This window comes from Fundulus heteroclitus, unplaced genomic scaffold (assembly GCF_011125445.2).
Source record: "Fundulus heteroclitus isolate FHET01 unplaced genomic scaffold, MU-UCD_Fhet_4.1 scaffold_42, whole genome shotgun sequence".
Taxonomy (NCBI): Eukaryota; Metazoa; Chordata; class Actinopteri; order Cyprinodontiformes; family Fundulidae; genus Fundulus; species Fundulus heteroclitus.
The window spans coordinates 3,067,647-3,091,013 of record NW_023396835.1 but is presented as its reverse complement, the minus strand read 5'-3'; the positions used below and the strand labels follow the sequence as shown (position 1 = coordinate 3,091,013).

The following is a 23,367-nucleotide window of genomic DNA, read 5'->3' as shown; positions in this document are numbered from 1 at the left end:
AGGGTCCAACTTCACACTTAAAACAAGCTGCTTTACTGCACCACTAACGTGAATCATGTTTGCCTCGTTTGTTGCTTTTTACATTCATTTCCCTCCGAATTTGTACTTTTCTCCCAATTTAAGCAATAAATTCACTTATAGAGCTTCGTATAATACATTTCCAAACAGAGTATTGGACTTCCCATTTCCAGGAGGTCGTTGAACGCTCCGTTATTAGAAACAGAGAGAGCCCAAATAAACTATAATTAGCTCTTAATGGCTGCAGATCTGAAAGTTGTTCCGTAATAAAAACAGAAGATGCTCTCGTCCTGCTTTGTTGTTTACTCTAATGCACTATATGGCTCCACTATGACGGTCAATCGCTCTCTGCTGATGAACAATAATAACATGGTTCATGTGGTCACTTAATTAAAAACATGATCAATTTATAAATTAATTAATCTATTAATCTAAAGCTGTAGTTCACAAGCCTTAATATGAACCAGTTCACACTAAATCAGCTATATCTTATAGATAGTAAAGTAGTCACAGGTTTTTATCATAAGCAATTGCATATTTAATTTGATTGCTGCTCACAACTTCCTTTTGGTACATATTTATTGTTTAAAGATTATCAAATGAACAATAGTATGTTATTTATATGTGTAATTATTTAGCTGGAAGCTTGTAAAGGAATGATATTCAAAAAAAACATTTAAGGACTGTTTAGATCCAACATTTCACCAAAATCACACCGTAATGAAAAAATAATCAGGCAAAACTTAAGCAAATCGAACAATAATTTGCTGCTGAAGAGATTTTTGAGCCGTAATGATCCGTGTTATTTAAACACGACTGAAATAAGCAGAGCGACGCGCCGTTTGGCTCTCCAGGTAAGACCTGTAAACTCTGTGGAAGTACAGAAACTCATAGATCTCAGAAGATTCATCAAACTTTGATCTTTTTCAGCCGACTCAGGTCTGTGGGGAGTTCAGTGAAAACTTCAGTTACGCAAATGAACAAACACAATGGAAATGTTTAAAAAAACGAGAGGAAGTTTTTCTACGGAAACAGATTTTTTCTTCTAAATGCATAAAATCTATTAAATGCATTTTTTTAAAATAACCCCTTGAAAATGACAAAGTTGTTGTCTACAAGCTGAAAGTCTCAGAAACAAGTAGAAACTGTTTATCCTAAGGCCAGTGACGTGGTGGGAGTGGATCCTCTGATGTCAGAGAGGAAGATGCTGTCATAGCTGCACAAAGTATCAGGAATACAGAAGCCAGAAGATAAAAAAAGATAGAAAACTGCTTCCGACTGACAACGGTTGTAAAATTTGTGTCCCCTTTGCTGTTTTTCTTGGTAAACGACAATATTTCCAGTTAAGGGTGAGCAATCTTCGAGGCATAAAAATAAAAAAGGTTTCAGATTGAAAGGGTCAAGCTGACTGTTAGTTATCAAAACCCAACTTTAAGGTGTTTATTGTGCCTAAAACAAATGTTCAGTTATTCTAATATCCCAGGAGCTCTTTAACCAAAGCGTATCTGGCTGCAGTTCGGTTGTATATTCAAGGCGAGTGTACGTATAATGACGTCAGCTCTGCCTCATGCTTTACAGGACAGAGTCCCAGTGAACGGCGTTGTGCGTGTCTGACCTTTGAACTGCGGGATCTCTCCGGTGGGACTCTTGGGCAGACCTTTATGGCAGGCGTCGCTGGTCAGAGCCACGGTGACGCCGCAGCTCCCCAACAGGAAGCCGATCTGCTGACTGCCGGCGTCCTGCGAACACAGCAGAGGCATGGAAGGAGTGTGGGCTCGGGAACGTTATCGCCAAGTTCTCGCTTTGCTTCCTACGGTGTATTTTATAAAGTATGCGAGAAACCAAATGAGTTTATTTCCCCTTCAATCTCCATTTCATCAGCTAGAAATAGTCTGGTGACTGCTGGGCTCCTTCCTGACGTATTTTCCAAATGTTCAGCTTAAAGATCAGCTGCTGCGCTTTAACACCAGCCATCCATGTCTAACTTTGACACCACCAATCAGAATAAGTGTCTCTACTCTTCTTTTAGTTCCTTTCTGTTTTATTTCTGCACATGAGCATTGTTTCGGGTTTCCTTAATGTCTTCCAGCTCAACAGTGCTACATTTACAAGCTTCTGCGTTACATTAACGCACAGTTTACTGAGTGTATATAGCTTCTGTATATATATCCTTTTTATTTTACTGTATTTTTATTTTTTGTCTGCACCATCAACACCAAGTCAAATTCCTTGTAAGTGCAAACCTACTTGGCGATTAAACTTGATTCTGATTCTGATTTAATCATGAATTTATCAAGGTTCATGTTCGTATTTGTACAGAAATCTTTTTCCTTTCTTTATTTCTTCTCTTTTTCTAAGAAACCCCTATTGTGAGGTGGGAGACAATTGCTTGTACAAGAATTTCTAAACCTTCCCGTATGTTTCTATAGTTTTTAGTGCTTTAAATACTCTTTAATTGCTTAAATAAAATATCCTTGAAAGATTATTTATTAAATCAGCATCCTTTCCTGTTCTACTTTTTGTCTTTTGAAGCATCTGATGAAGGTAAACTGAAGTTGCAGAGGTAATGAATCCTTACCTTCCTGGTCAGCGGTACCTCTATCGGCACGGGAACGACCTCCGCCAGCAAGCAGCCGTAAAAAGCCGTCATAAAGGCACCGGGGTCATTGTTGGGGAAGACCAGCGCCACCTACAGACAGAAACGCAAGTGATGCCATTAGTTGCTGTGGACTGAGGTGATTACGCCGTCGTTTTATTCTGAAAGGTGAAATGGAGCAGAGAGGGGGGGCAGCTTTAGTAAAGAATGAGCCGCCTGCGCTGCATTTGGGGCAACATGGTGGGAAATGAAAAGGAAAATGTGCTTTGAGGCTAGACAAGTGCACTGAAAAAAGGGAACTAAAAGTAAAATGTTCTTAAAATTTGTATATATTTCCTTGATTTCAGCAGCTAAATAAGACTATTTGCCAATGGAATGACAAATTCTACCCCTAAAATAAGATAATTAGACATCCTGCACTTGGAATAAGACGATGGAGATGAATTGTTCTTATTTTAAGTGCAAAAATCTTATTCCATTGGCAAATAATCTGATTTACCAGCTGAAATCAATGAAAAATACTAATTTCAAGAGGATTTTACCTTCTCTGAGTTCCCTTTTTGCAGTGTGGCTGAGCTGATGGTTTGTAGCAGAAAAGGATAAAGCTTCTGCCACATTTCCCTTAAATCAGTAAAAAAAAACTGCTTTATTTCTACAGTTTAATTAATACATGGGACCTCTGTATCGAACAACCTAAACAAAAACATTCACCTGAACCTAAATACAAACCTTTCTTGACCTGAAACATTGATGTTTTTCACAGAAAAGGCTTTTTTTTTTGCTCCACTCTCATTCTACAGAGACAAAGTTTTTTTTCCTCCTGACCCGCAAGATGGTTTTATTTTATTTTACTGCAGGATTTTATTGCCTGGAAAATGTTTCACCAGTTTAACCAAAACATGCACGAGTCTCCATATGACTTTCTGCACCCAGGACATGAAGGCATCATTGTTAACACGCTTGCACCACGCCACAGTGAGGATGTTATCTCTGCCTTATTGGGTCCGGCTCAGCTCCGGTTGCCTGGTGTGACGTTACCAGTAAACCCCGGTGCCGCTTAATAGCTTTTATACACATTACTAAAGCAGATATACACTGTGTGTGCTACAAGCTAAGTGCAGCTGAATGAATGGGGGGAACGTAACGACGCTTTAACAGATGTAATATCGATGTTTGCAGGTCTCACTGGAGCCGGCCGGGCTTCATCTGCAGAAAGCTGCACAGAGAGGATACGTCTGCCCGTCTGCCGCGGCACACAAGCAAGGAGGATAACTGCTGTACCAATATAAAGGTCTTTTATAAGAGCTGCTGATTGGTTGTTGGCTTTATCATTTATTCATATAAGCTGCGTTGCTTTTATTGAAGCAAAATGAAACAAGAGAGAAATGGCTCTGTAGAGGAACCAACAGCCAGATTATGGGTTTTTTTCCCCCACTATGAGTCTGCTTTAAAATGTTGCTGTGCACAGAGTGATTTTTTTATTATTATTTTGAAATCTGAAAAGTAAAAATGTAAAGGAAAGGAGGCTTAATGCATTAATAATGTTCCTTATCATATGAATCCCTAAAGCTTCCTTTGTAAGAAAAGGGGATTATTCTACCCCAGGACTCTGTACGTCTCAAAGTAATTCTCTTAAGTTTCATTAAATAACATTAAAGAATGAATGTATGAAGTCAGGACGGTGGGTTTTAGGTGCAGGTTAAAATACGTCCAAGCTTATTCTAGTAATATAGTATTGTTAGATATTACAACACGATAATAACAGGGACGAACAGATCTGTCAACTATACTGAATTTACAACTTGTTGAATATTTCCAAGCATCTTTGTTTCAGTGCTCCAAATATTTTTGTTTTTTATTCCATGTAAACCATAATTATCAGAAAAGCAAGAAAGACAGGCTTGAAATATTTCACTCTATGTAATAAAACTTGTTTTGATCTACGTTTAAATCACTGCTTTGGCCTTTTATTGTTCAGGACTTTGTTAATCTCTTGTTTTTAAATCTGCTTTATGAATAAAAATGAAATCATATTGAACTTTTTACAACATTCAAATATCTTGAGATGTTTCTGTATCTTGATGGCAGGACTAGCAGTCTAAATGTTTTATGTGTTCTTGTTTTTTAGGTTTGTTTGCCAGGAGGCATCAAAAAAGAAACACTATGTTTAGCTTTTTCTTCTTAAGCTGCAAGAAACACAACATACCCAGCTTTGGATCAAAACTGAGATAAAAAAAAATATCCAACTAGAGGGCATTATTGCACATAAAGAATAAAAAGACATGAAATGACAATATGTTGCATAAACCGTCTCAGAGAAATAACTATAAAAACTGATTGCTGCTCAGCAAAACACAAAAAGACATTTGGAGAAAATTAGAAACACTGAATTAGAAAAGCAAATAAAATTAAACAACTTCAATCGTACAGATGGAGTATTATAAAAAACCAAATAACCTTCAATATTTCAAAAACTCCCCCCAGTCATCTCCTTATGATCTCTTCCCCAACAGAAATAATTAGATTTCTAATGTGCTTAAAAAACAAAAACTCTGCAATGAGTACTCAGGTCAGCTGATTCTGCTTCTAAGCTTTTCACATTAAAGTAGATTTAATATCAACATCTTTGAAAATGTGATTTTTTTGTTTTGCAGCCTGTTCAAGGTGAAAGAGAGCGATCTGTGATTCTCACTGAGCGGGAGTGGGGAAAGAAGCAGAGGAGTCATAATTAAAACACCCAGAGCTGCAGGGTTACCCGGCGTTGTGTCAGCCTTGACTCATTTTTCCAGCTGAGCCTGAGATCAAGCCTAAAATGAAGATGAAAGCGATACAACAGAGACTCTGGGGGCGTCGCATGACATCAGAAACAGGCACGGCTGCTGCCGAAGCCTTTTCCATTTCAGTTTGAGGATCTTTTAATGTCCTGAGCAACGGATCCAAAACGTGATGTGGTGATAACGACAGCGAAGAGAAGAAGGGGGTCAGTCTGTTCCTTTAGGTACGGCAGAACGACTCGGTGCTGCGTTTGTTTAGCAACGGCTCAAAAAGCCTGAGAGGTGACATCAGACTAAAGCTAAATTCAAGCCAGATGCAGGGAAGTTTTTCAAAGTTTGAAGGAAACAATCACGTAACAGAAGAGGGGGTCTGGTGTTTGTGAGTAACGCTGTTTCCAGGATGTGTTGAGGAGGTCAGATAGCTTAAAAAAAGCCACCTGTGACATGTCAACAACAGTTTTCACTGCTGCAGCTTTATTAACCTTTTTATGTCACTTTCAACAGTAAAGCATCAAGTATCTGTTGCTAATCAAACGCATGAGTCAGGCAACCTATTACGACATTCGACTATTTGATATTTTTTATCTGCTAGCTGTTTTACAGCAGACTGGTGTGTTGCCCAGGAAAAAAGACTTCCACTATGAGCTCATTTGTCTGGAAAGTGTTATAAGGCCATTTTAAACTACTTTAAGCTTAAAACTTTCCTTTTTGACAAAGCTGATAGTGGCTTAGGTTACCCTGAGTTATCTCTGTAGTTATGCTGCTATATGCTTAGTCTACTGGAGGACATCAGGGTCTATTTCTCTCACTCTGCTGAGTTCTCCTACTGCTCTCCAATTTGCATTATTTGTTATTTCAGCTTTTATCTTTTTGTTCTCTGTCATTTTTCTCTTCATAGAAGGAACACCTGGTCTGATGTTCTGTTAGCTGTGACATCATCAGGGGACACAGATCACCTGCTATTGCCATCTAACATAGAAAGTATTCCTGGAATACTTTGTGCAAAATCAAGTCCTGTCATATTTTCTTAACCGTTTGCCGCTTCTGATGCACTTCTGGTCTGAATACTGCAGGTCGATTGGGATCAAGGGTGTAAACTTTACTGTTTTCTCCTTTATCAGGACTGGGTACTGGTTACTTTTGCAGTTAAATCTTATATCTTATTTCCATGTTTTAGTGTCTATAGCGTAGGAATGAATTAACGAACTTTAAGTGAAATAATTATTAGCTGAGTGTTATTATTAATTACTCAGGAAGTACGTCATGCCGTCACTTCCAGTTCCAAGTATCTAGAGTTGGGTAACTCTTCATCAGCATGGGTAGATGGCTTGGATAGTATTGCAGAATAAAGTGAAAAGCTATTATTAGGTCACTGCATCAGTACCTCAGTAACATTTAAATCTGTAAGACTGCATTATTGCATCACATTTGGTGTGTTATTTCCTGATCCGTTTATTTATGCTGTAGTGTTTACATGTGCAGGAAGGTGATGCAGACAGAGCACCTCCTGTCATAATTTAAATGCAATGCAGATGCACAGTATTGTGGATTCAATGTCACTTAAGTATTATTCTAGACAACTGGTTCAAAAGTACTTTAAACATTAAAGGATTTTTGCCCCCTAAGCTCGATTCATATGGACAAGCTGCCCTGTACATCTCAGAATTATTCAAGCCTGATGTTTCTCTCTGAGTCTTTGATCCTTCAGCCAGAGCTTTCCACATGCTTCATGGGCTCGTTGCTTGTTTATGGGCTTGTGGGATTCGTTTTTTCAGCTAGTATCGTTGACGTTCTATCCAGGACAGAGACAGGGTGGGATTTTGATGGCCGAACATGTACAGTATTTTTTGGACTATAAGGCACACTTAAAATCCTTAAATTTTTTCAAAAATTAATAGTGCGCCTTATAATCCGGTGCACTTAAAGTGATTTATTTACTTTTTTTAAACTTATGCACTATTATCGTACTTCTTGTGCTTACTGATTGATTTTATGTGGTGCAATGCACTCAAAAATCTGTCAAAATATGTAAGTACGACTTTGGTTAGCAACAAAAACGCTCCGCTCAGTGGATATTTGGAGCATTAAAGTACACTGTGTTATTACCTGAGAGGACCCCTGAGCTGTCTACCAGACTGCCTGACTGTAATGTCGAAACTAGAAGTGCATTCATGTAAAGCAGCCCGCACCTGGAGTACGCAATAGCAACACACTGCAAAAACGGATCTAAAAATAAGTAAAATGTTCTTAAAGTTAGTGTATTAATCCTTGATTTGAGCAGGTAAATAAGATTATCTGCCAACGGAATGAGTATTTTGACCCCTAAAATAAGATAATTAGACATCCTGTACTTAAAATAAGCAGATGGAGATGAATTGTTTGTATTTTAAGTGCAAAAATCTTATTCCATTGGCAAAGCATCTTATTTACCTGCTCAAATCAAGGACAAATACTGTAATTTTAAAGAATATTTCTAGTTCCGTTTTTGCAGTGCAATAAACCTAGTAGGTTAATTCAATAAAAAAGTTATGTTTATTTTGCCCTTATGTTAGAAACAGGGCAGAGTAGTTCAACTAATCTGTCCTCCCGGCAGACGCATAGTCTCTCTCTCTCTCATATGATAATCTGCATTATAATCTGCTGTCATTACGTTCCAAACAATAATGTAATCCAGCTCAGTTTTCTGTGTAAAAGCTTCTTGCATTAGTGCTGTTTCTATTATTTGTTGCTTGATTTAATTCTTTAAGGAATTAATCATATTTATATGTGAAAACTAAAGAAAGTTCACTCTAGGGCTCAGTTAGCATGTTAATTGTTGGAAATACTGAACTAGTATGGCTTGTGTGTAAGTACAAGCTCTCTCCTACCTGAAACTAGATGTCAGCAAAATTAAAATTTGTGACGCTGCACCTGAAAGAAACCTCTGGAAAAATAGTCTTTTGGCAGATGAGACCAAAGTTAACAGGATTTATACGCCGTCATGTTGGGAGAAAACCAAAACGCAGCATATGAGCCTGAACACTTCGTATGTCCTCGCTTCTTTAAACTCACCCGGTCTCCAGGCCTCACAAGTGGTTCTTGTTTGGTTCCCAGCTTGTGCAGCAGGTTGTAGGCCACCTTCACGCTCCTGGACCATAGTTTACCTGCGAGTCAAAATATTAGAACAAGTTAGAACTAGTAAAGGGTCCTAATTTACCAGATGAGGTATCCGAAAATTGGTCAGAATTGACTCAAAGATGCAACTTCTGAACCATGGGATCAATAGACATTGGTGTGTAACAGCTGGATAATATAATAAGTCCTCATACATGAGATATTGCAGAACTGACAGAAGTCTGGTTGTTTGAAGACGTTTGACCAAGCATGTGTAGCATCTTGAGGGTAGATGGGTTTGAAAATGATCACAGACGCTTCCTCGACATGAAATAAACTAAACGTTCTTCAGAATTCCTTAATAATTAGACCCATATACAGTGAAGCTTTGGAGTCAAACACGAGAACCACAGCACATCAGAAGAAGTCATGAAGGCCCCACGAGTGATCCGTTACAGATGTTTAGTGTCTTAATGATTGCTTTTGGTTATTATGACAAAGCTCACGCAGCTTCAGGTGACACGGATCAACCCTTCAGCCCTTCTGGAAGAAGTAAGTTCAAAAATAAAAGTCAGTATCACTTTAGAAATTCCTCTGCGCCGTGTGAAGTCAATAAACGGCGTCAAATCTTTCTGATCAGTTTTCATTTCGCCTGACAGCTCCAGTCTGCTCTGATCATTAACGCTGCAACTCAAAAACAAAGGAATCAATTTCATCCGCTCCCCTTTTCATCCCATGATTCAACCCGCTTTACACAGATATTATTATGCATGGGCGATCCAGCGTGAAATGCTTAGCTTTTCCATGAGAGGGGAGGTTTCTTTTTTTTCTCCTTCCCCCAAGTGTTTGTCAGAACTAATGAATAGAAGATAATGAGATCTTGGAGATTCAAGAAGGCAAACAGACGTGGCCACATATCCCCAAGTTTTCATGTCTGAATTATTAACGGAGACATAAAAACCTTTTCCCGTTCAGCAGTTTGCTGTTTGCATCCTCCACTGTTGTTTCGCTTCAGAGCTACCGCCAATGCTTTGTGATGTTGAGTGTCGAAAGAGATGTATTGAGGAGTTTTAAAGTGACACTCACACGATCAAATTTAGTTTTAAGAGCAAAAATCGAGCTGATTGAAGCTAACAAATAAAAAATAAATCATAATCTTGCATGAAAGCAGATGTCATGTGGTTCACAAACACACGAGAATCCATCTTGTCCCGCCCAATCACGTTAGAGTTAGGGCTGGACGATATATAGAAAAAAGCATATCAATAAAATAAAAATCATATTGATCGATATCAAGAATTATTTATTCTGGCCGTTTTACGCTGTTGCTTAGCAACCTATTTTTAGATAAAGACAAACACTGAATTCAAACTTAATCCTTTATTCAACCAACTTTTTACCAAAACTGCAAGTTTTAAAGAAAGAAAAAAAGAACGCGTGCTCTCTGAATGGGGCGGAGCTTGGTTCCTGGGTCTGCGTTGTGATTGGTTGGGAGGATGTAATGACTGTAGTATTAACCTACATGATAGGATATAACGCAAAAGGAAGGAAAACTGTTATTCTATTGAACTTTTTATTCACCCCTTTTCTATCATCCATTTACGTCCATCGAGCGATAAATATATTTATAATGAATTGTCGTCCAGCCCTAGTTAGAGTATTATGGTTTAAGACGGGACATACAGGTGTAACGAAAGCAAGAGCAGTTGAGTCCACAGCTGAACCAAAACAAACATGGCGGCGCAGGAGTAGCTGCTGCTATCACACCTGTTTTCTCAGAATCCACGATTTCTTCTTTGAAAGAAGAACAGCAAGAAGCGCTTCAACCAGCGTAAACTTGCTGTGGTTTCTCATGACGGCGCTGCTTTCATTTTCATTTCATACCGTGATTGGCTAAAACCAAACTTTGAGTAGGCGGGGCACTAGGAGTCGCTTCGGCCAATCAGCTCAGAGAGTTCTGCTGAATGAACAGATTCAATGGCCGCAGACCCAGATTGCCAATGTGCACAACAGAGAGTGCTACACACTATCAATCTGGCTGGCCAGCTTTAATAACATCTACAACAGCAATTCTGCACAAGAACTATTTCACTTGTATGTTCTCACACCTCTGATAGGTTCATTAATAATCCCGCCAGGTATGAAACTCCTGCCTGTTTTGTCTTAACAGTGAAGCTGAAACTAATGTTTAAGACACAGAAAGCTCATGACTGTAGCATAATACGAGCATCTCAATGCACAACAAGTCATGTGGGATTTGTGATTGGGAATTTGCACTGAGTGTGGGTGAGTTACAGGAGTATATGTTTGGCAACTACAAAGAGTTTACAGCAAACAGGCTTAAATAGGAGGCAGCCAGACTGTCGTTCAGTGCCTTCTGAAAACGTTTCAACGCTTGTCCAGGAGTCTTCAGTTCACGTTCCAGAGAGATTACATCAGCATCTTTTCATGATTCAGTTGACCAAGTATATAAGTAAGTACATTGATTTACATTTGACCTAGAATGCTCCATTGGCCTCCATGTCCTTAAAAGCAGCAGCGCTCCAACTGCAGGTTGCTCAGTGCGAGCCTCCAGAACTGACAAAGACTTCTGGATAGGTGACGAAACGTCTTCAGAAAGAACTGAACAAAAGTCCGGTTCCCTCCAAATTAAGGCTGTTTCCTGGTGCGATGAACCGGATAACAAAATTTACTCAGGTTTGGCAGCACCACTGTAAATATGATTAAGCAACACTAGACCATTTTATTCTATAGTTTGAGGGATGATACATTCAAAAAAGCAGAAAAACTGACCAAATATCAGAAAAGAGTTTTGCATCAAATATCCGTTCAGTTATTTCGCAACGTTTCAGATTTATAAACTGAGACTGACGGGGAATATTCTCCATTATCTGACCTGTAGACCTGCATGATGAACAAGACTGGAGGATCTGGTAGAGAGAAACGCTTTGGAGATTTATGGGCTTAGTGTTGAGAGCTAACAAGTAGACCAAAAACAGGTATGTCAGGTTTCCAGTAATGTTGCCAGCAGAGTTGTACCTTGGTTGGGTTCAAGAGCTGTAATTTCAGGTCTGTCACTTTATGGGAGCAGTGAAGTCTATTTAGCAACACAAATAAAAACACCTGGGCAGCAGGTACCTGCTTGACTCGTCTAAGACCTTCAAACAATCTGAGGAATCCACCGCACACACAGAAACATGCAAAGCTCAGGTAGGAAAGGCTGAAGCTGAACAGCAAAAACCACAACATCAACAAGCCTGGAAGCATTCACACAGTCATGGATCCTTCAAAAAATCCATGCATTTAAAATCAAACACAGATCCACCTTTTAAAGGAGGATTTCTGGATTTTCCACAAAGTAAAGCTAATATATTAGCCTCCTGAAGACCTTCACTGGTGTTTGTATGTCACAAGCTTGCTGGGACCACCTGTTGGCTGATTTAATGGGCTGTCTGAGCTCTAATAGAGCAAAAGGCTGATGAATGATGCCGAGGAGAGCCGTGACCCAGATAGGGAGAACATAAGGAGACTTTTCTGGTTTTGAAGGACACATTAAAAGAAGACATAAAAATGAAAGAGGAAGAAATATATATTTTTTCTCTTGACGTGCCACACAACTATGTCTTAATTGATGGTGACAAACTTACATAACATACACTCATTATTTACTGTATTTTCTTACTATCTTATGTTTCCTTTGCAACATATAGGGGACGGTGTACATGCAGACACAATTAATTGGAATGCATGTTGCAGTGACAAAGATTATTAATAATATTATTATTATTTTATTAAGAGGATGCTATAACTTTTAGAGTTCTTACATAACAGTGCTTTATAAAATTAAAAATTTTCACAATATTACGGAACATTTAAGGAAAGTCATCCCTCCCTGCAGCTCGGGTATAATCTACTGCATTTAACACGGCATCCAATGTTAAAAAGAAAAGTTGGACTTTAACTAACTGAGCTGGTGTTTGCATAACTTTTTCAGATTTTTCACAATTGTGGTTTAAGTTTTAGGATTTTGTGTCCTAACTGCCCCATTAGTGACCTTAATGGGCCTATTAGTTAGATTTTTCTGACCTTAAGTCTGTTATTGTAATCAGCGAATACGACGTCCGGGATGATTAAAAATCTGCACCGGATTAGGGTGCGATGATGACACAATATTCTGAAAGGTTTTCATTTAAACTACTTATCATATTGATTGTTTTTCACAGGTAGGGTCTCTACATCAAAATGAAGCCATTTTTGAAGCTATAACTTTCACTTAGTGCATGCTGCAGCTCTGGGGCCACATGTGGCTCTTTATAACTTTGGCCTATGGAGACCTGAGGAATATTTTGAAATATAAAAGATAAAAAAGGCTAGTTCTACAAATAATATGTTTATTCTATATTTGCATAAAAACTTCCACAAAATGAATGACCCATGGAGTGTTTTATTTGTTTTAATTCTTTGGTTTTGTTGCTCAGCTGCAAACTGCTCATGTTTTCTATTTGGATTGTTTATTTCAAGGAAATGGTCTTTGCACATCCAAAACACAGGTGGTTAGACGACACAATGTCGCAAAAAAAGAACATGTCCATCGGGGACAAAGAATAGAAAAAGGAAGAAAGAGGAAGCGGAGTAAAAGATAAAGGTATGTTTCAATCTTGGCTTGCTTGGTAGGCTAATGTTTATAAAAGAGATTTGTGTAGCTAAGCAGTTAATGGCAAATTAGCTAGCTAAAAACAAGAAAAGTTTATTTTTTAAAAGTAACAAACCATACCAACATGTTTGTATTTGTGTAGCTTTATCTTTGATTGAATTGCTTCTCGGGGTTGGCCCTATATATATTGACTGAAATAGTGGGCCCCAAAATCTAATTTTGCCTAGGGCCCCATGGAGGCTTGGGCCGGCCCTGATCATTTCCTTTCCTACGTAAATGATGAGAAACGCATAAAACATTTCATGCATGGTCACCAGAAGATTCTGCTATGTTTGTTTGAGGCTATTATTTTAGTTCCTCCGCTGCTCACTGGAAAATGAGGGAAGCAAGAAAAGCAAAGAGTGACTCAGCATTTTCTCACATGACTCAGCAGCTGCATTAATCCAGCACCAAAGACGGTCTCAGCTCATTCATGCAGGGTTAACAGAAGGAGGTTTGTTGGGTTTTGGGACAGAATCTGTTTTGGGACATTCCAGGATCTCTCCTTTAATTGTTTGAAGCGATAACTTGTTGGTAAGAAGTCAGGATGAAAGCTCCCAGAGAAACTCGACTCTTTAGAAACTTTCTCTTTAATGAACCACAGTGCGCGTCTCTCCTGGCCGCTACCAGAGGTTATCTGCAGTGCAGCGCCGACGGGCTCCCGGTCTGAGGACAGCAGGCGAGGCGGGCATCGCGTATTCCCTCTGTTCTCCTCGGGCGAAGGACGGAAGAAACAAAACAAGTTTGTCTTTGTGGGCCGACATCAAAGACGAGACGCGGCAGGAATCAGAGATAAAGAGAGGGAAACGGATGGAGGAAGAGAAGAGATGAGATTTAGATTCAGCACGGCACGTCAGACACACACACACACACACACCTGCCATGCTGAAACCTCACCGTGTTTTCTGTCTCTGGTCGACTCCTGAACGCAGGCTGCAGACATTTCACAGTCTGGTGAGCGTTCTTGTCGTCTCCTCACCCCTCGGCCATCGGTTAGATCAGTCACACTAACTCACTCACACACACACAGACCGACCGACCCACTGCTCGGAGGAAACCGATGCTCCTGCCACTGGGCCGCTGTCTGCTAATACCTCTGAGACCATCGCTAGTGCAAACCTGCACATTAAAAACCATCTGCTGCAGCCTTTGAACCTTTCAAAATAACCTTGTTTGAGTGTTTCAGCAGAGAGATCCGTGATCCATAGGGAAGAAGAGTTTAGGTGGAACCCCTCTAGCTTTGATTACAGCAGGTTTTCACTCTGCACTGCAAAAACAGAACTAAAGTTAAGTAAAATCCTCTTGAAATTAGTGTATTTTTCCTTGATTTGAGCATGTAAATAAGACTTTTTGCCTATAGAATGAGTATTTTACCCTTGAAATAATATAATTAGATATTCTACACTTGAAATAAGATGGTTGGAATGAATTGTTCTTATTTTAAGTGCAAATATCTTATTCCATTGACAATTAGTCTTGTTTACCTGCTCAAATCAAGGACAAATACACTAATTTCAAGAACATTTTAATTACTTTTGCTCCCTTTTTGCAGTGTGGCATCATTTCCATCATCAATTAGGAGGGTCTGAGCTGCTTGCTTTTTTAACTTCAGATTAAAACAGGTTTCTTTTTTTTTTTGGTAGTTAAAACAAACTTTCTAGATACTTTTGTTGGTAAAACCTATTAATATTTCATACATATGCAGTGCAAAAGAGAATTAAAAGAAACCAAAAGTAAGTAAAATCTTCTTGAAATTAGTGTATTTGTCCTTGATTTGAGCAGGTAAATAATATTATCTGCCAATAGATTGAGTATTATTATATTTTTACCTGTAAAATAAGATAATTAGACATACTGCACTTGAAATAAGGTGATGGAGATGAGTTGTTCTTATTTTAGGTGCAGAAATCTTATTCTATTGGCAGATCACTTAAACTTGTCTGCTCAAATCAAGGACAAATACATTCAATTCAAGAAAATTACTTACTCTTGATTCCCCTTTTTGCAGTGTGGTGAGGACAGAATTTAAAAATTACAATCATAAAAGAAATGGGGGGGGGGAACAATATATCATACATATTTGTTTTAAGGGAAATATTTTAAAGACCAAACCAGGTGAGATTAATGGGTTAAAGAGGACATATCATGCTTTTAAATCCTTCCTTTTCACATTGAAATTATTAATTTGTGGAACCGTGATGCTTTGGTCTGAATTCCTTTTATTGTTGACCCACAGCTCCTCTTTTGCCCTCTTCTGAGCTGCACCTTAGAGCAACTTGTTTAGGTGCCGTCTCTTTAAATCCAAAGGAGGCACTTTACGCCCCGCCCCCTGCCAGAGCGTTTCACTCCACCCCAATAAGCAAATTTTACAGTATCCTGGGGGACGTGTTATGAATTCTGTGGGTTATACATCAAACAACTGAACATTTTCACTCATCCACTTCGGCATCTTTCAGCTCGGACTACAAAATCGGAGCAAGAAATAAAAATGCCGGCTACGCGAAATTGGTTCGCTGAAAGAAAAATGAACTTGTTTAGCGCCTCTGCAGCACATACTGTGACATAATTGTTAAAAAAAAAAGATAAAAACAGAAAATAGAGAATATTGAAAACTCACTGGATTGTAAAAGGAGACCCAAACCCATCATCAGTTTAAGTTTATGGTCCAACTGTTTTCAAAATCAGTAATATTTGCTTCTAGTTTCCATTTTCCCATGTTTTATTTTGTTTAAAATGTTCTAAATTTTTGTCAAACGTGCTTTTATTTTCCTAAATTTTAATCATTTAAAGCACTTTGGGCTGTCCTTGTACTGAAATGTGCTACACAAATAGATTTGCCTTGTCTTGCCAAACAGAATATGAAGGCAAGGCAAAATTTTTGTATAGCACAGTTCAATACACAGACAATGCAAAGTGCTTTAAATTATTAAAATATAGGAAAATAAAACAGGCTAAATAAATGAAGGTATCGACGCAGCACCTGGAGAGACTACATTTAAATCTTCTGCATTTCTTGAGTCTCTAAAAACACAACAAAATGTATTTAAGTGCTAAAAAAAAGTGGATTCTGTACAAAAATGTCCCCTTTAAGGTTTGCTCCATTAAATATTTGCGCTAAAACAAATGAGTTAGCCTGTCCTTTAGTTCCTACAGAGAAACTTTGAATCTGCCAGATTTAAAGTTGACACTTGTTCATTGTTTCTGCAGCCGTGCAGCATTTCTCCTAACGTAACTGAAGAAATTACATATTTATCAATTAATCTTCTGGCGTTTAACAGAATAAGTGGTGCGTGTTTGTCTTGATTCTGGTGAGTTTACGCTGTGACGTGTCTGCGGTCCGCTCAGGATCATTTCATTCACTCCGCAGCTCAGCCGGGAGCCTTGACTCTAAATTCATGAGGACCCGAGGGCCAGCGGCCAAATCTCTTTATTTACGCCCTCCGGACCCGCAGCCGTGTTCTCTGCTGCCGTTTGCCTCTTTGATAAATCTCCAGGCTCCGGCTGCAGAACAAAGAAACTTGTTCCAATCTGTGTGCAGATTCAACCGCGGCGCTGAACCTGGGAGGAGGCCCTGATGTGATTCAGGCTGGAGTAAATGGATTTGGAGAGCTGAAACCGCGGCTGTGCTGCAGGTGAGATTGCTGATCCATGTTCCCATCACTTCAAATGACTTTGCTGCAGATTGGGTGGCTGCTACAGCCTCGTTTAGCACATGGTTGTATTGCATTAGATTAAACACCGGAAGCGGGTTTAGCCTGGGATGTCTTGAAGTGGAGCCATAGTTGCTTCAACTCTATTTTTATCATCCAGAGCCAGACTATATAACCCAGTTTGACCAGTTTGTGGCCTGTTTCAGTGTTTTTGCCAATAAGCTGCAGTTTTACACTGTAAAAAGGAACTAGACGTAAAATTTTCTTGAAATTTGTGTATTTTTCCTTGATTTGAGCAGCTAAATAAGACTATTTGCCAATGGAATGAGTGTTTTACCCCTAAAATAAGATAATTAGATATCCTACACTTGAAATAAGATGATGGAGATGAACTGTTCTTATTCTAAGTGCAATAATTTTATTCCATTGGCAAATAGTCTTATTTACCTTGTCAAATCAAGGACAAATACACCAATATCAAGACATTTTTACTTACTTTTAGTTGCCTTTTTGCAGTGTAAAACTACTGACTGATGATGGAAGAGTAAAAGCTTTCAGTCAGCTGAAGATCCGGCTCCAGACTGAAGTCAGAGACTATTCTCTGATCACCACAGAGGCAGTAAAACTATGTTTTTATTTGCATAAGGCGTGCAGGGACTGTCCAAGGAATCAGCCTGCAATTCTTTTAGCTGACAGTCTGTAAAACCGGACCTTTGGGAGAGAAATAAAAATAAAAACAGAAGTGACACTCTCCCTCCTCCTGTAGCAGTGCAGCTCTCTTCCAAACATCTTTTTCACAGGTTGCTAATGTGCTTAGCGCTCAGCCTGGCTGCCATTAGGGGGATTATTCTCACACAGCGGGTGCTGAACATCGTTCGGTGCTTCATTTAACCAGCCGAGGGAGACGCTGCATGTGCTTTAAAACAGGTTGGAGCCCTCAGCATAAAACTGGAGAGTTTTTAGTATTTATTACTCTGCATAACAAACCGGGGACCGTCATGCCGACTTTTATGAAGCGTTAGATCATACAGGCTCATGTGGGATGTGAAATATTTCCGCTTGTGTGACATTTTCCCTGTTTAGCCTGCAAAAACCGAACCAAAATAAGTAAAATCTTCCTAAGATTAGTGTATTTGCCCTTGATTTGAGCAGGTAAATAAGATGATCTGCCAACGGAATAAGATTTTTTATTTTTTTGCAGAGGCGTGGACCAGTTTCAGTTCAATTTGCATGTTATCTAAGCCTTTACAAGGCCTTTGTTGGGCAGTACCATAGAGCTTGGAGCTTCACATTACTCCAGACATTTTGAATTGAGAAAGCTTTCTGGATATAAAGCTAAAAGTCTTCAAACTTAAAAAAAAGTCCATTTGTTGTTGTTTTTTTTTTACTTTTTTGGAATGACCATGACCTGGTGACTGAGAATATTCACCAGCTTACTTAAGATAGGAACAATTCATCTCTATCATCTTATTTCAAGTGCAGGATGTCTAAGTATCTTATTTTAGGGTCAAAATATTAATATCATTGGCAGATGATCTTATTTAACTTCTCAAATCTAGGACAAAAACACACATTTTAAAGAACATTTTACTTATTTTTATATCCGTTTTTGCAGTGCATCTGTTGGTAGAGGCAAGGAAGCAAAAAAACGACTGACAGAGCGTTTCACTCCACCCCATAAGCCAATTTTACAGTATCCTGGGGGACGTGTTATGAATTCTGTGGGTTATACACCAAACAACCGAACATTTTCACTCATCCACTTCGGCATCTTTCAGCTCGGACTACAAAATCGGAGCAAGAAATAAAAATGCCAGCTACACAAAATTGGTTAGCTGAAACAAAATTAACTTGTTTAGCGGCTCCACAGCAAATACTGTGACATAATTGTAAAAAAATAAATTAAATTAAATTAAAATAGAGAATAGTGAAAATTGACTGGGTTGGAAAAGAAGACCAAAACCCATCATTAGATTAAGTTTGTTTCAAAATCAGTAATATTTGCTTCTAGTTTCCTTTTTTTTTTTTCATAGTTTTTCAGGTTTTATTTTGTTTCAGTTTTTCTACATTTTAGTCCAACTTGCTTTTATTTTCCTATGTTTTAATCAATTAAAGTACTTTGCGCTGTCCTTGTACCTGAAATGTGTGTTACAAATAAATTTGCCTTGCCAAACAGGATATGAAGGCAAGGCAAACATTTTGTGTAGCACATTGCAATACACAGACAATGCAAAGTGCTTTAAATTATTAAATTAAAGGAAAATAAAACTGACTAAATAAATGTTTTTGCAGTGCATCTGTTGGTAGAGGCAAGGAAGGGGAAAAAAAACGACTGACAGCATTTAGTTTCACAACTTTCAAGGCTGAGCCAAGACGTCTGATGACCTGCGTACCGTAGGTGAGCGCGTAGAGCGGCTTGCCGTTGGTGTCCATGGTGGTCAGACACGGGGCCTTTGGAGAGATGGTGCCCCACCTCTGCAGCGCCGCCTCCAGGGACGGGGGCCAGTTGGTCACCACGCCCAGCTGCTCGCCCCGCATGGCCACCATCTGGGCCCCCTCGGCCTTGGGCAGGTTGGGGTCCGGCTGCTGGACTGGAGGCGAGAGGAAGAGGAGGAGAGGTAAAAGGCTCGCTGTGTTACGAGCTTTAGACGTGTTGAAGACAGGAAACATTCTAACAAGAAGAGTTGTGTTTAGAGCAGGTGTGGCCAAAGTGTGGCCCGGGGGCCATTTACGGCCCCTGTGCTGATTGTGTGCGGCCCTTCGACTGCATTTCGAGAAAGATTTGGCCAATCAGCACTCGTGGCAGGTGGAAACTTTTTATTTTTAATCAGGGCAAAATTATTACACACAAGTTAAGATGTTACAATTGAATGTTAGGTACAACACCAAACATTTGTCTTTTAATAACCCCACATTTTAGATGCTCTTTAATTTCATAGTAACTCAGGGTGCTTGCTCTTTTTCCAAATTAAAATTCCAGACTTTTTCCAGACTTTTTTAAAAATTATATTTTTTTTCCCAAGACCTTAACTTTATGTACTTGTGTGCCTACTGCCTACTTCATTGGTTGAGATTGTACAAACTGTTTATTAGAAATGTTAATTTTTATAGGCTAGTATGCATTATTCACAGTAAAATATGCTTTTACTGATGAAAACGTTTCAAAACATGAAAATCACAAGTACATGAATTTCACATCAAACAAGTGTTTGATTCCATTAGGCTAATACAGTACGTGACCAGTTAGTAAAATTATAGTTTTATAGCCTACCTTCCTATTTCTCATTTCACAATGCCTTTGAGCATACTGTAAAATTCTACCATACATTTTTTTCCCATACTTTATTAAGACTTTCACACAAAATTCAAGACTTTTCAAGGTCTGGAAAACAGTGTTTCAAAATTCCATACTTATTAAGACTTTCAAGACTTGCGCAAGCACATTGTAACTAGGGCTACATCTGTCCAATTACTTTTTCTTAAATACAGTTTTTGTTGCAATAAAATCTCATTGGGTTTCATTAATGAACTTTGGCAAAGTACAGGTAGTCTTATTTATTTATTTATTTATAGATAAATTTATTCATTTATTTAAAATGATCATATGTTGTAGAGCAGGCAAAAGAGAAAAAAAAACACAGCAACTGTTTGCTTGTTATTTTTTTATTTATTTTTTTGGCCCTTGTGTGCTTTTGATTTGAACCTTTTCGCCCATGAGCCAAAAAGTTTGGACACCCCTGGTTTAGAGGTTTATTTCCCCTCGTCGTGGCCGATTGTGATAAGTTACGACTTTTCAGACATTATTCAAAAAGTTGTTTTTCCAGGGAGGGAAAACGACAGACAATGCATCTGTAATCATCTGTATCAACAACAACTAACACCACTGATAGTTGCTTAAATGCCTCTCAGCAGGTTGTACCCCAACACCAAGCTTTTTGCAAACACTACCAAGCTTCTGGCTCCGTTCTGGCCCAACATCTGACCGCTCTGCTGGGCAGAACTGCTGCAGGCTTGTTGAAACTGAGCGGCTCCCTGTGGCAGAGCCTTTATAGACCATAAAGACTATAAAGTCTTTATGGTCTATAAAGCTTCAGGTGCTGGATTCCTGCTTTCATTATTCCATCCACTTTGTTTGATGTTACAGCAGCCCACAGCATGACGCTGCCATTACCGTGGTCTTCTCAGGTCTGAAGGCTTCGCTCTGAATATTCAAACGCGTCGTTGTGGCCAATCAGTCTTTGCTCGTATCCCCTGAAAACTGCTGGCATAAAAGTGGCTTCTCTGCAGAAAGCGATACCGGCGTTCCAGGTTGCCTCCGGACATCTTAACCATTGTCCTTTTATCTGAAGGTGAAAGTTTGTGTCTTCTTACAGACTTTATTGCCGTGTCGACCCATCTGGAAAACTTGTGCTCCTACAGAGATGCTCCTTGGCATCTTGGGAAACATCTTAAAAATTGCTGAATGAAACTTTTACCGTGTCTTTAAATCACTGATTCTCCCTCTGAGGTCTTGTCTGAGTTCCTATAAGTGTCCTGATGGTCTGAGTGTTGTTCAGTCCAATTAGCTAATCTCAATTAAATCCTTTTCATGCTGGCAAACAAGATGTTGACAGAGCTTTGATGTGAGAAGCTAAACAACATTTCGCCTGTATATGTATAATTTTGCCTTTGTTAAAAGCAAAAGCAAAATCAGCATCCATGAACAAAGTTATTTGATTTTCAGAGACTAAAAGCTGTGAGAGAAAAGCATATCAGTCGACCCAATAATCACATTTGGATGAGGAGCTGTATGATTTTCTACCAGCTGAACGATCCAGGATCTTCTCATCAGGCGAACCACTGTGGCGATGGATTTTAACACTGAGCCAAAGAGAGTATTTTTCACACTTACTATTCATGCTTAAATTATGAATTAACTGCTTGCTCTGCAGCCTCTGATACTGCAAACAGAAGGAAATATTCAGCAGTGCAGCTGGGCTTTGTCACATTCCCCCCCATTAGGGAGATTTGAGTGTTTTTCAGCTGCATGTGGTAAAGCAAACGTCGGCTGTAAAACGCCACTGAAAGAAAAAGGCAGTGAAGTCCCAGTCTGGCCTCTCTTTCATGAGGAATTTTAAATATGTTTCTTTTAAATAACGGGAAGCTTGTTACCCTCCAGAAGCTCCTCGAAGTCGTCGACGAAGAACTCTCTGAGCGGCGGCCGTTTGGGTCTCTTCAGCGTGTTGACGAGTTGCTGTATCTTGGCTGAGACTCTGCTGCTGACTGGAACGCCTGCGGAGGACAAACACGTTCAGTCCAAGCCTGTTTTCTGAAAACTCTGGCTGTATTCTCTCTGGCGCACCAAAACCGTCACCGAGCGCAACACCCGCAGGAGAAAACAGATTAATGACGGCGTGTCTTACCAGTGGGTGACCAAACATTAAGCCTCTCTCTTATATTTGCACGATTAAAGCCGACCATCGGTGAGCTCCGGCCCTCATTTGCATATTTTTTACCTTCCTCTCTAGTTTGATTTCAGTCACTAGTGATTTTTCTGGTCCCAGATGCGAGGACAAACCCTCTTTCTGCTTTATAAACAAGGTGCTGTGCTTTTAACGTTCCCATTGCCTTATAATTAGTCCTGAAGAATTGCGTTGCCCTGAGCTAACCTCTCTCCTACACGACCACAGCTGAGCAGGACACATCATACAGACAGGGAGCTGCAGCAGCCAATGCAGTCTCTAACTGCTCCTCCACGGTGAACATCAGTGTAAAGCATAAGAAAGGATTTAATATTGTTTTAGAAAACCCAGATTTGTTAGGTCACGTCAATTATTAACGTAATTAGTTTCCTTTCAGGGAGGCAGAAATCATCAGGTTCTACGTATGGACCAGGGGTCACCAACATGGGGCCTGTTCTGACAAACACAATCCACCACCAAAATGTTATTTTATTCTGCTTCTCTTCTTGTTTGATCACCCTTGCATTTATATAGATTTAAAAATGACAATATCTATAAAAGAGCATGAAAAGTGTGTTTATTTTATATAAAGTTAAGGTGAACGCTGACTCTTCTAGTTCAAAAGTGAGTACTGGTAGCCCTGCATCAATTTACCACAAATCTCATCTAAAGGCACTGTACAAAAGATACTAGTCTACTCAGTCAATCATAGACAGATTCAAAGTCAATCCTAGTTATTAAACAATAAAATAAAGTTCAGTTTATAATTCAGACTGATTAAAACGTTTTCATTGACTAGCAGCTTTCACTCCTCCTGAAAGAGCGTAGAGCCACAGTGGACAGTCGTCTGCATTGTTGATGGCTTTGCAGCAATCCCTCATACTGAGCATGCATGAAGTGACAGTGGAGAGGAAAACTCCCCTTTAACAGGGAGGAGAACCTCCAGCAGAACCAGAACCAGGCTCAGTGTGAACGCTCATCTGCCTCCACCCACTGGGGCTTAGAGAAGACAGAGCAGAGACACAGAAAGCACAGAAGCTCACATTGACCCAGGAGTACTTTCTATGTTAAAGAAATAGTAAAGCATTAATAATTGAAGACA

At 39.3% G+C, this 23,367-nt stretch overlaps 1 protein-coding gene across 8 annotated transcripts in view; it reads right to left on the bottom strand.

Annotated features, from left to right (window-relative positions):
* The window catches only part of LOC105917585 (disco-interacting protein 2 homolog C), a 253,099-nt gene that overhangs the window by 47,513 nt on the left and 182,219 nt on the right, over positions 1–23,367 (bottom strand). For all 8 annotated transcript variants that reach the window (XM_036131247.1, XM_036131249.1, XM_036131243.1 and 5 more), the window contains 5 exons: positions 21,976–22,095; positions 19,218–19,415; positions 8,440–8,531; positions 2,597–2,707; positions 1,634–1,757 (listed from right to left, as the gene is read on the bottom strand). In XM_036131247.1, the coding sequence (XP_035987140.1) occupies positions 1,634–1,757; positions 2,597–2,707; positions 8,440–8,531; positions 19,218–19,415; positions 21,976–22,095 (645 nt within the window). The remainder of the gene's footprint in view (positions 1–1,633; positions 1,758–2,596; positions 2,708–8,439; positions 8,532–19,217; positions 19,416–21,975; positions 22,096–23,367) is intronic.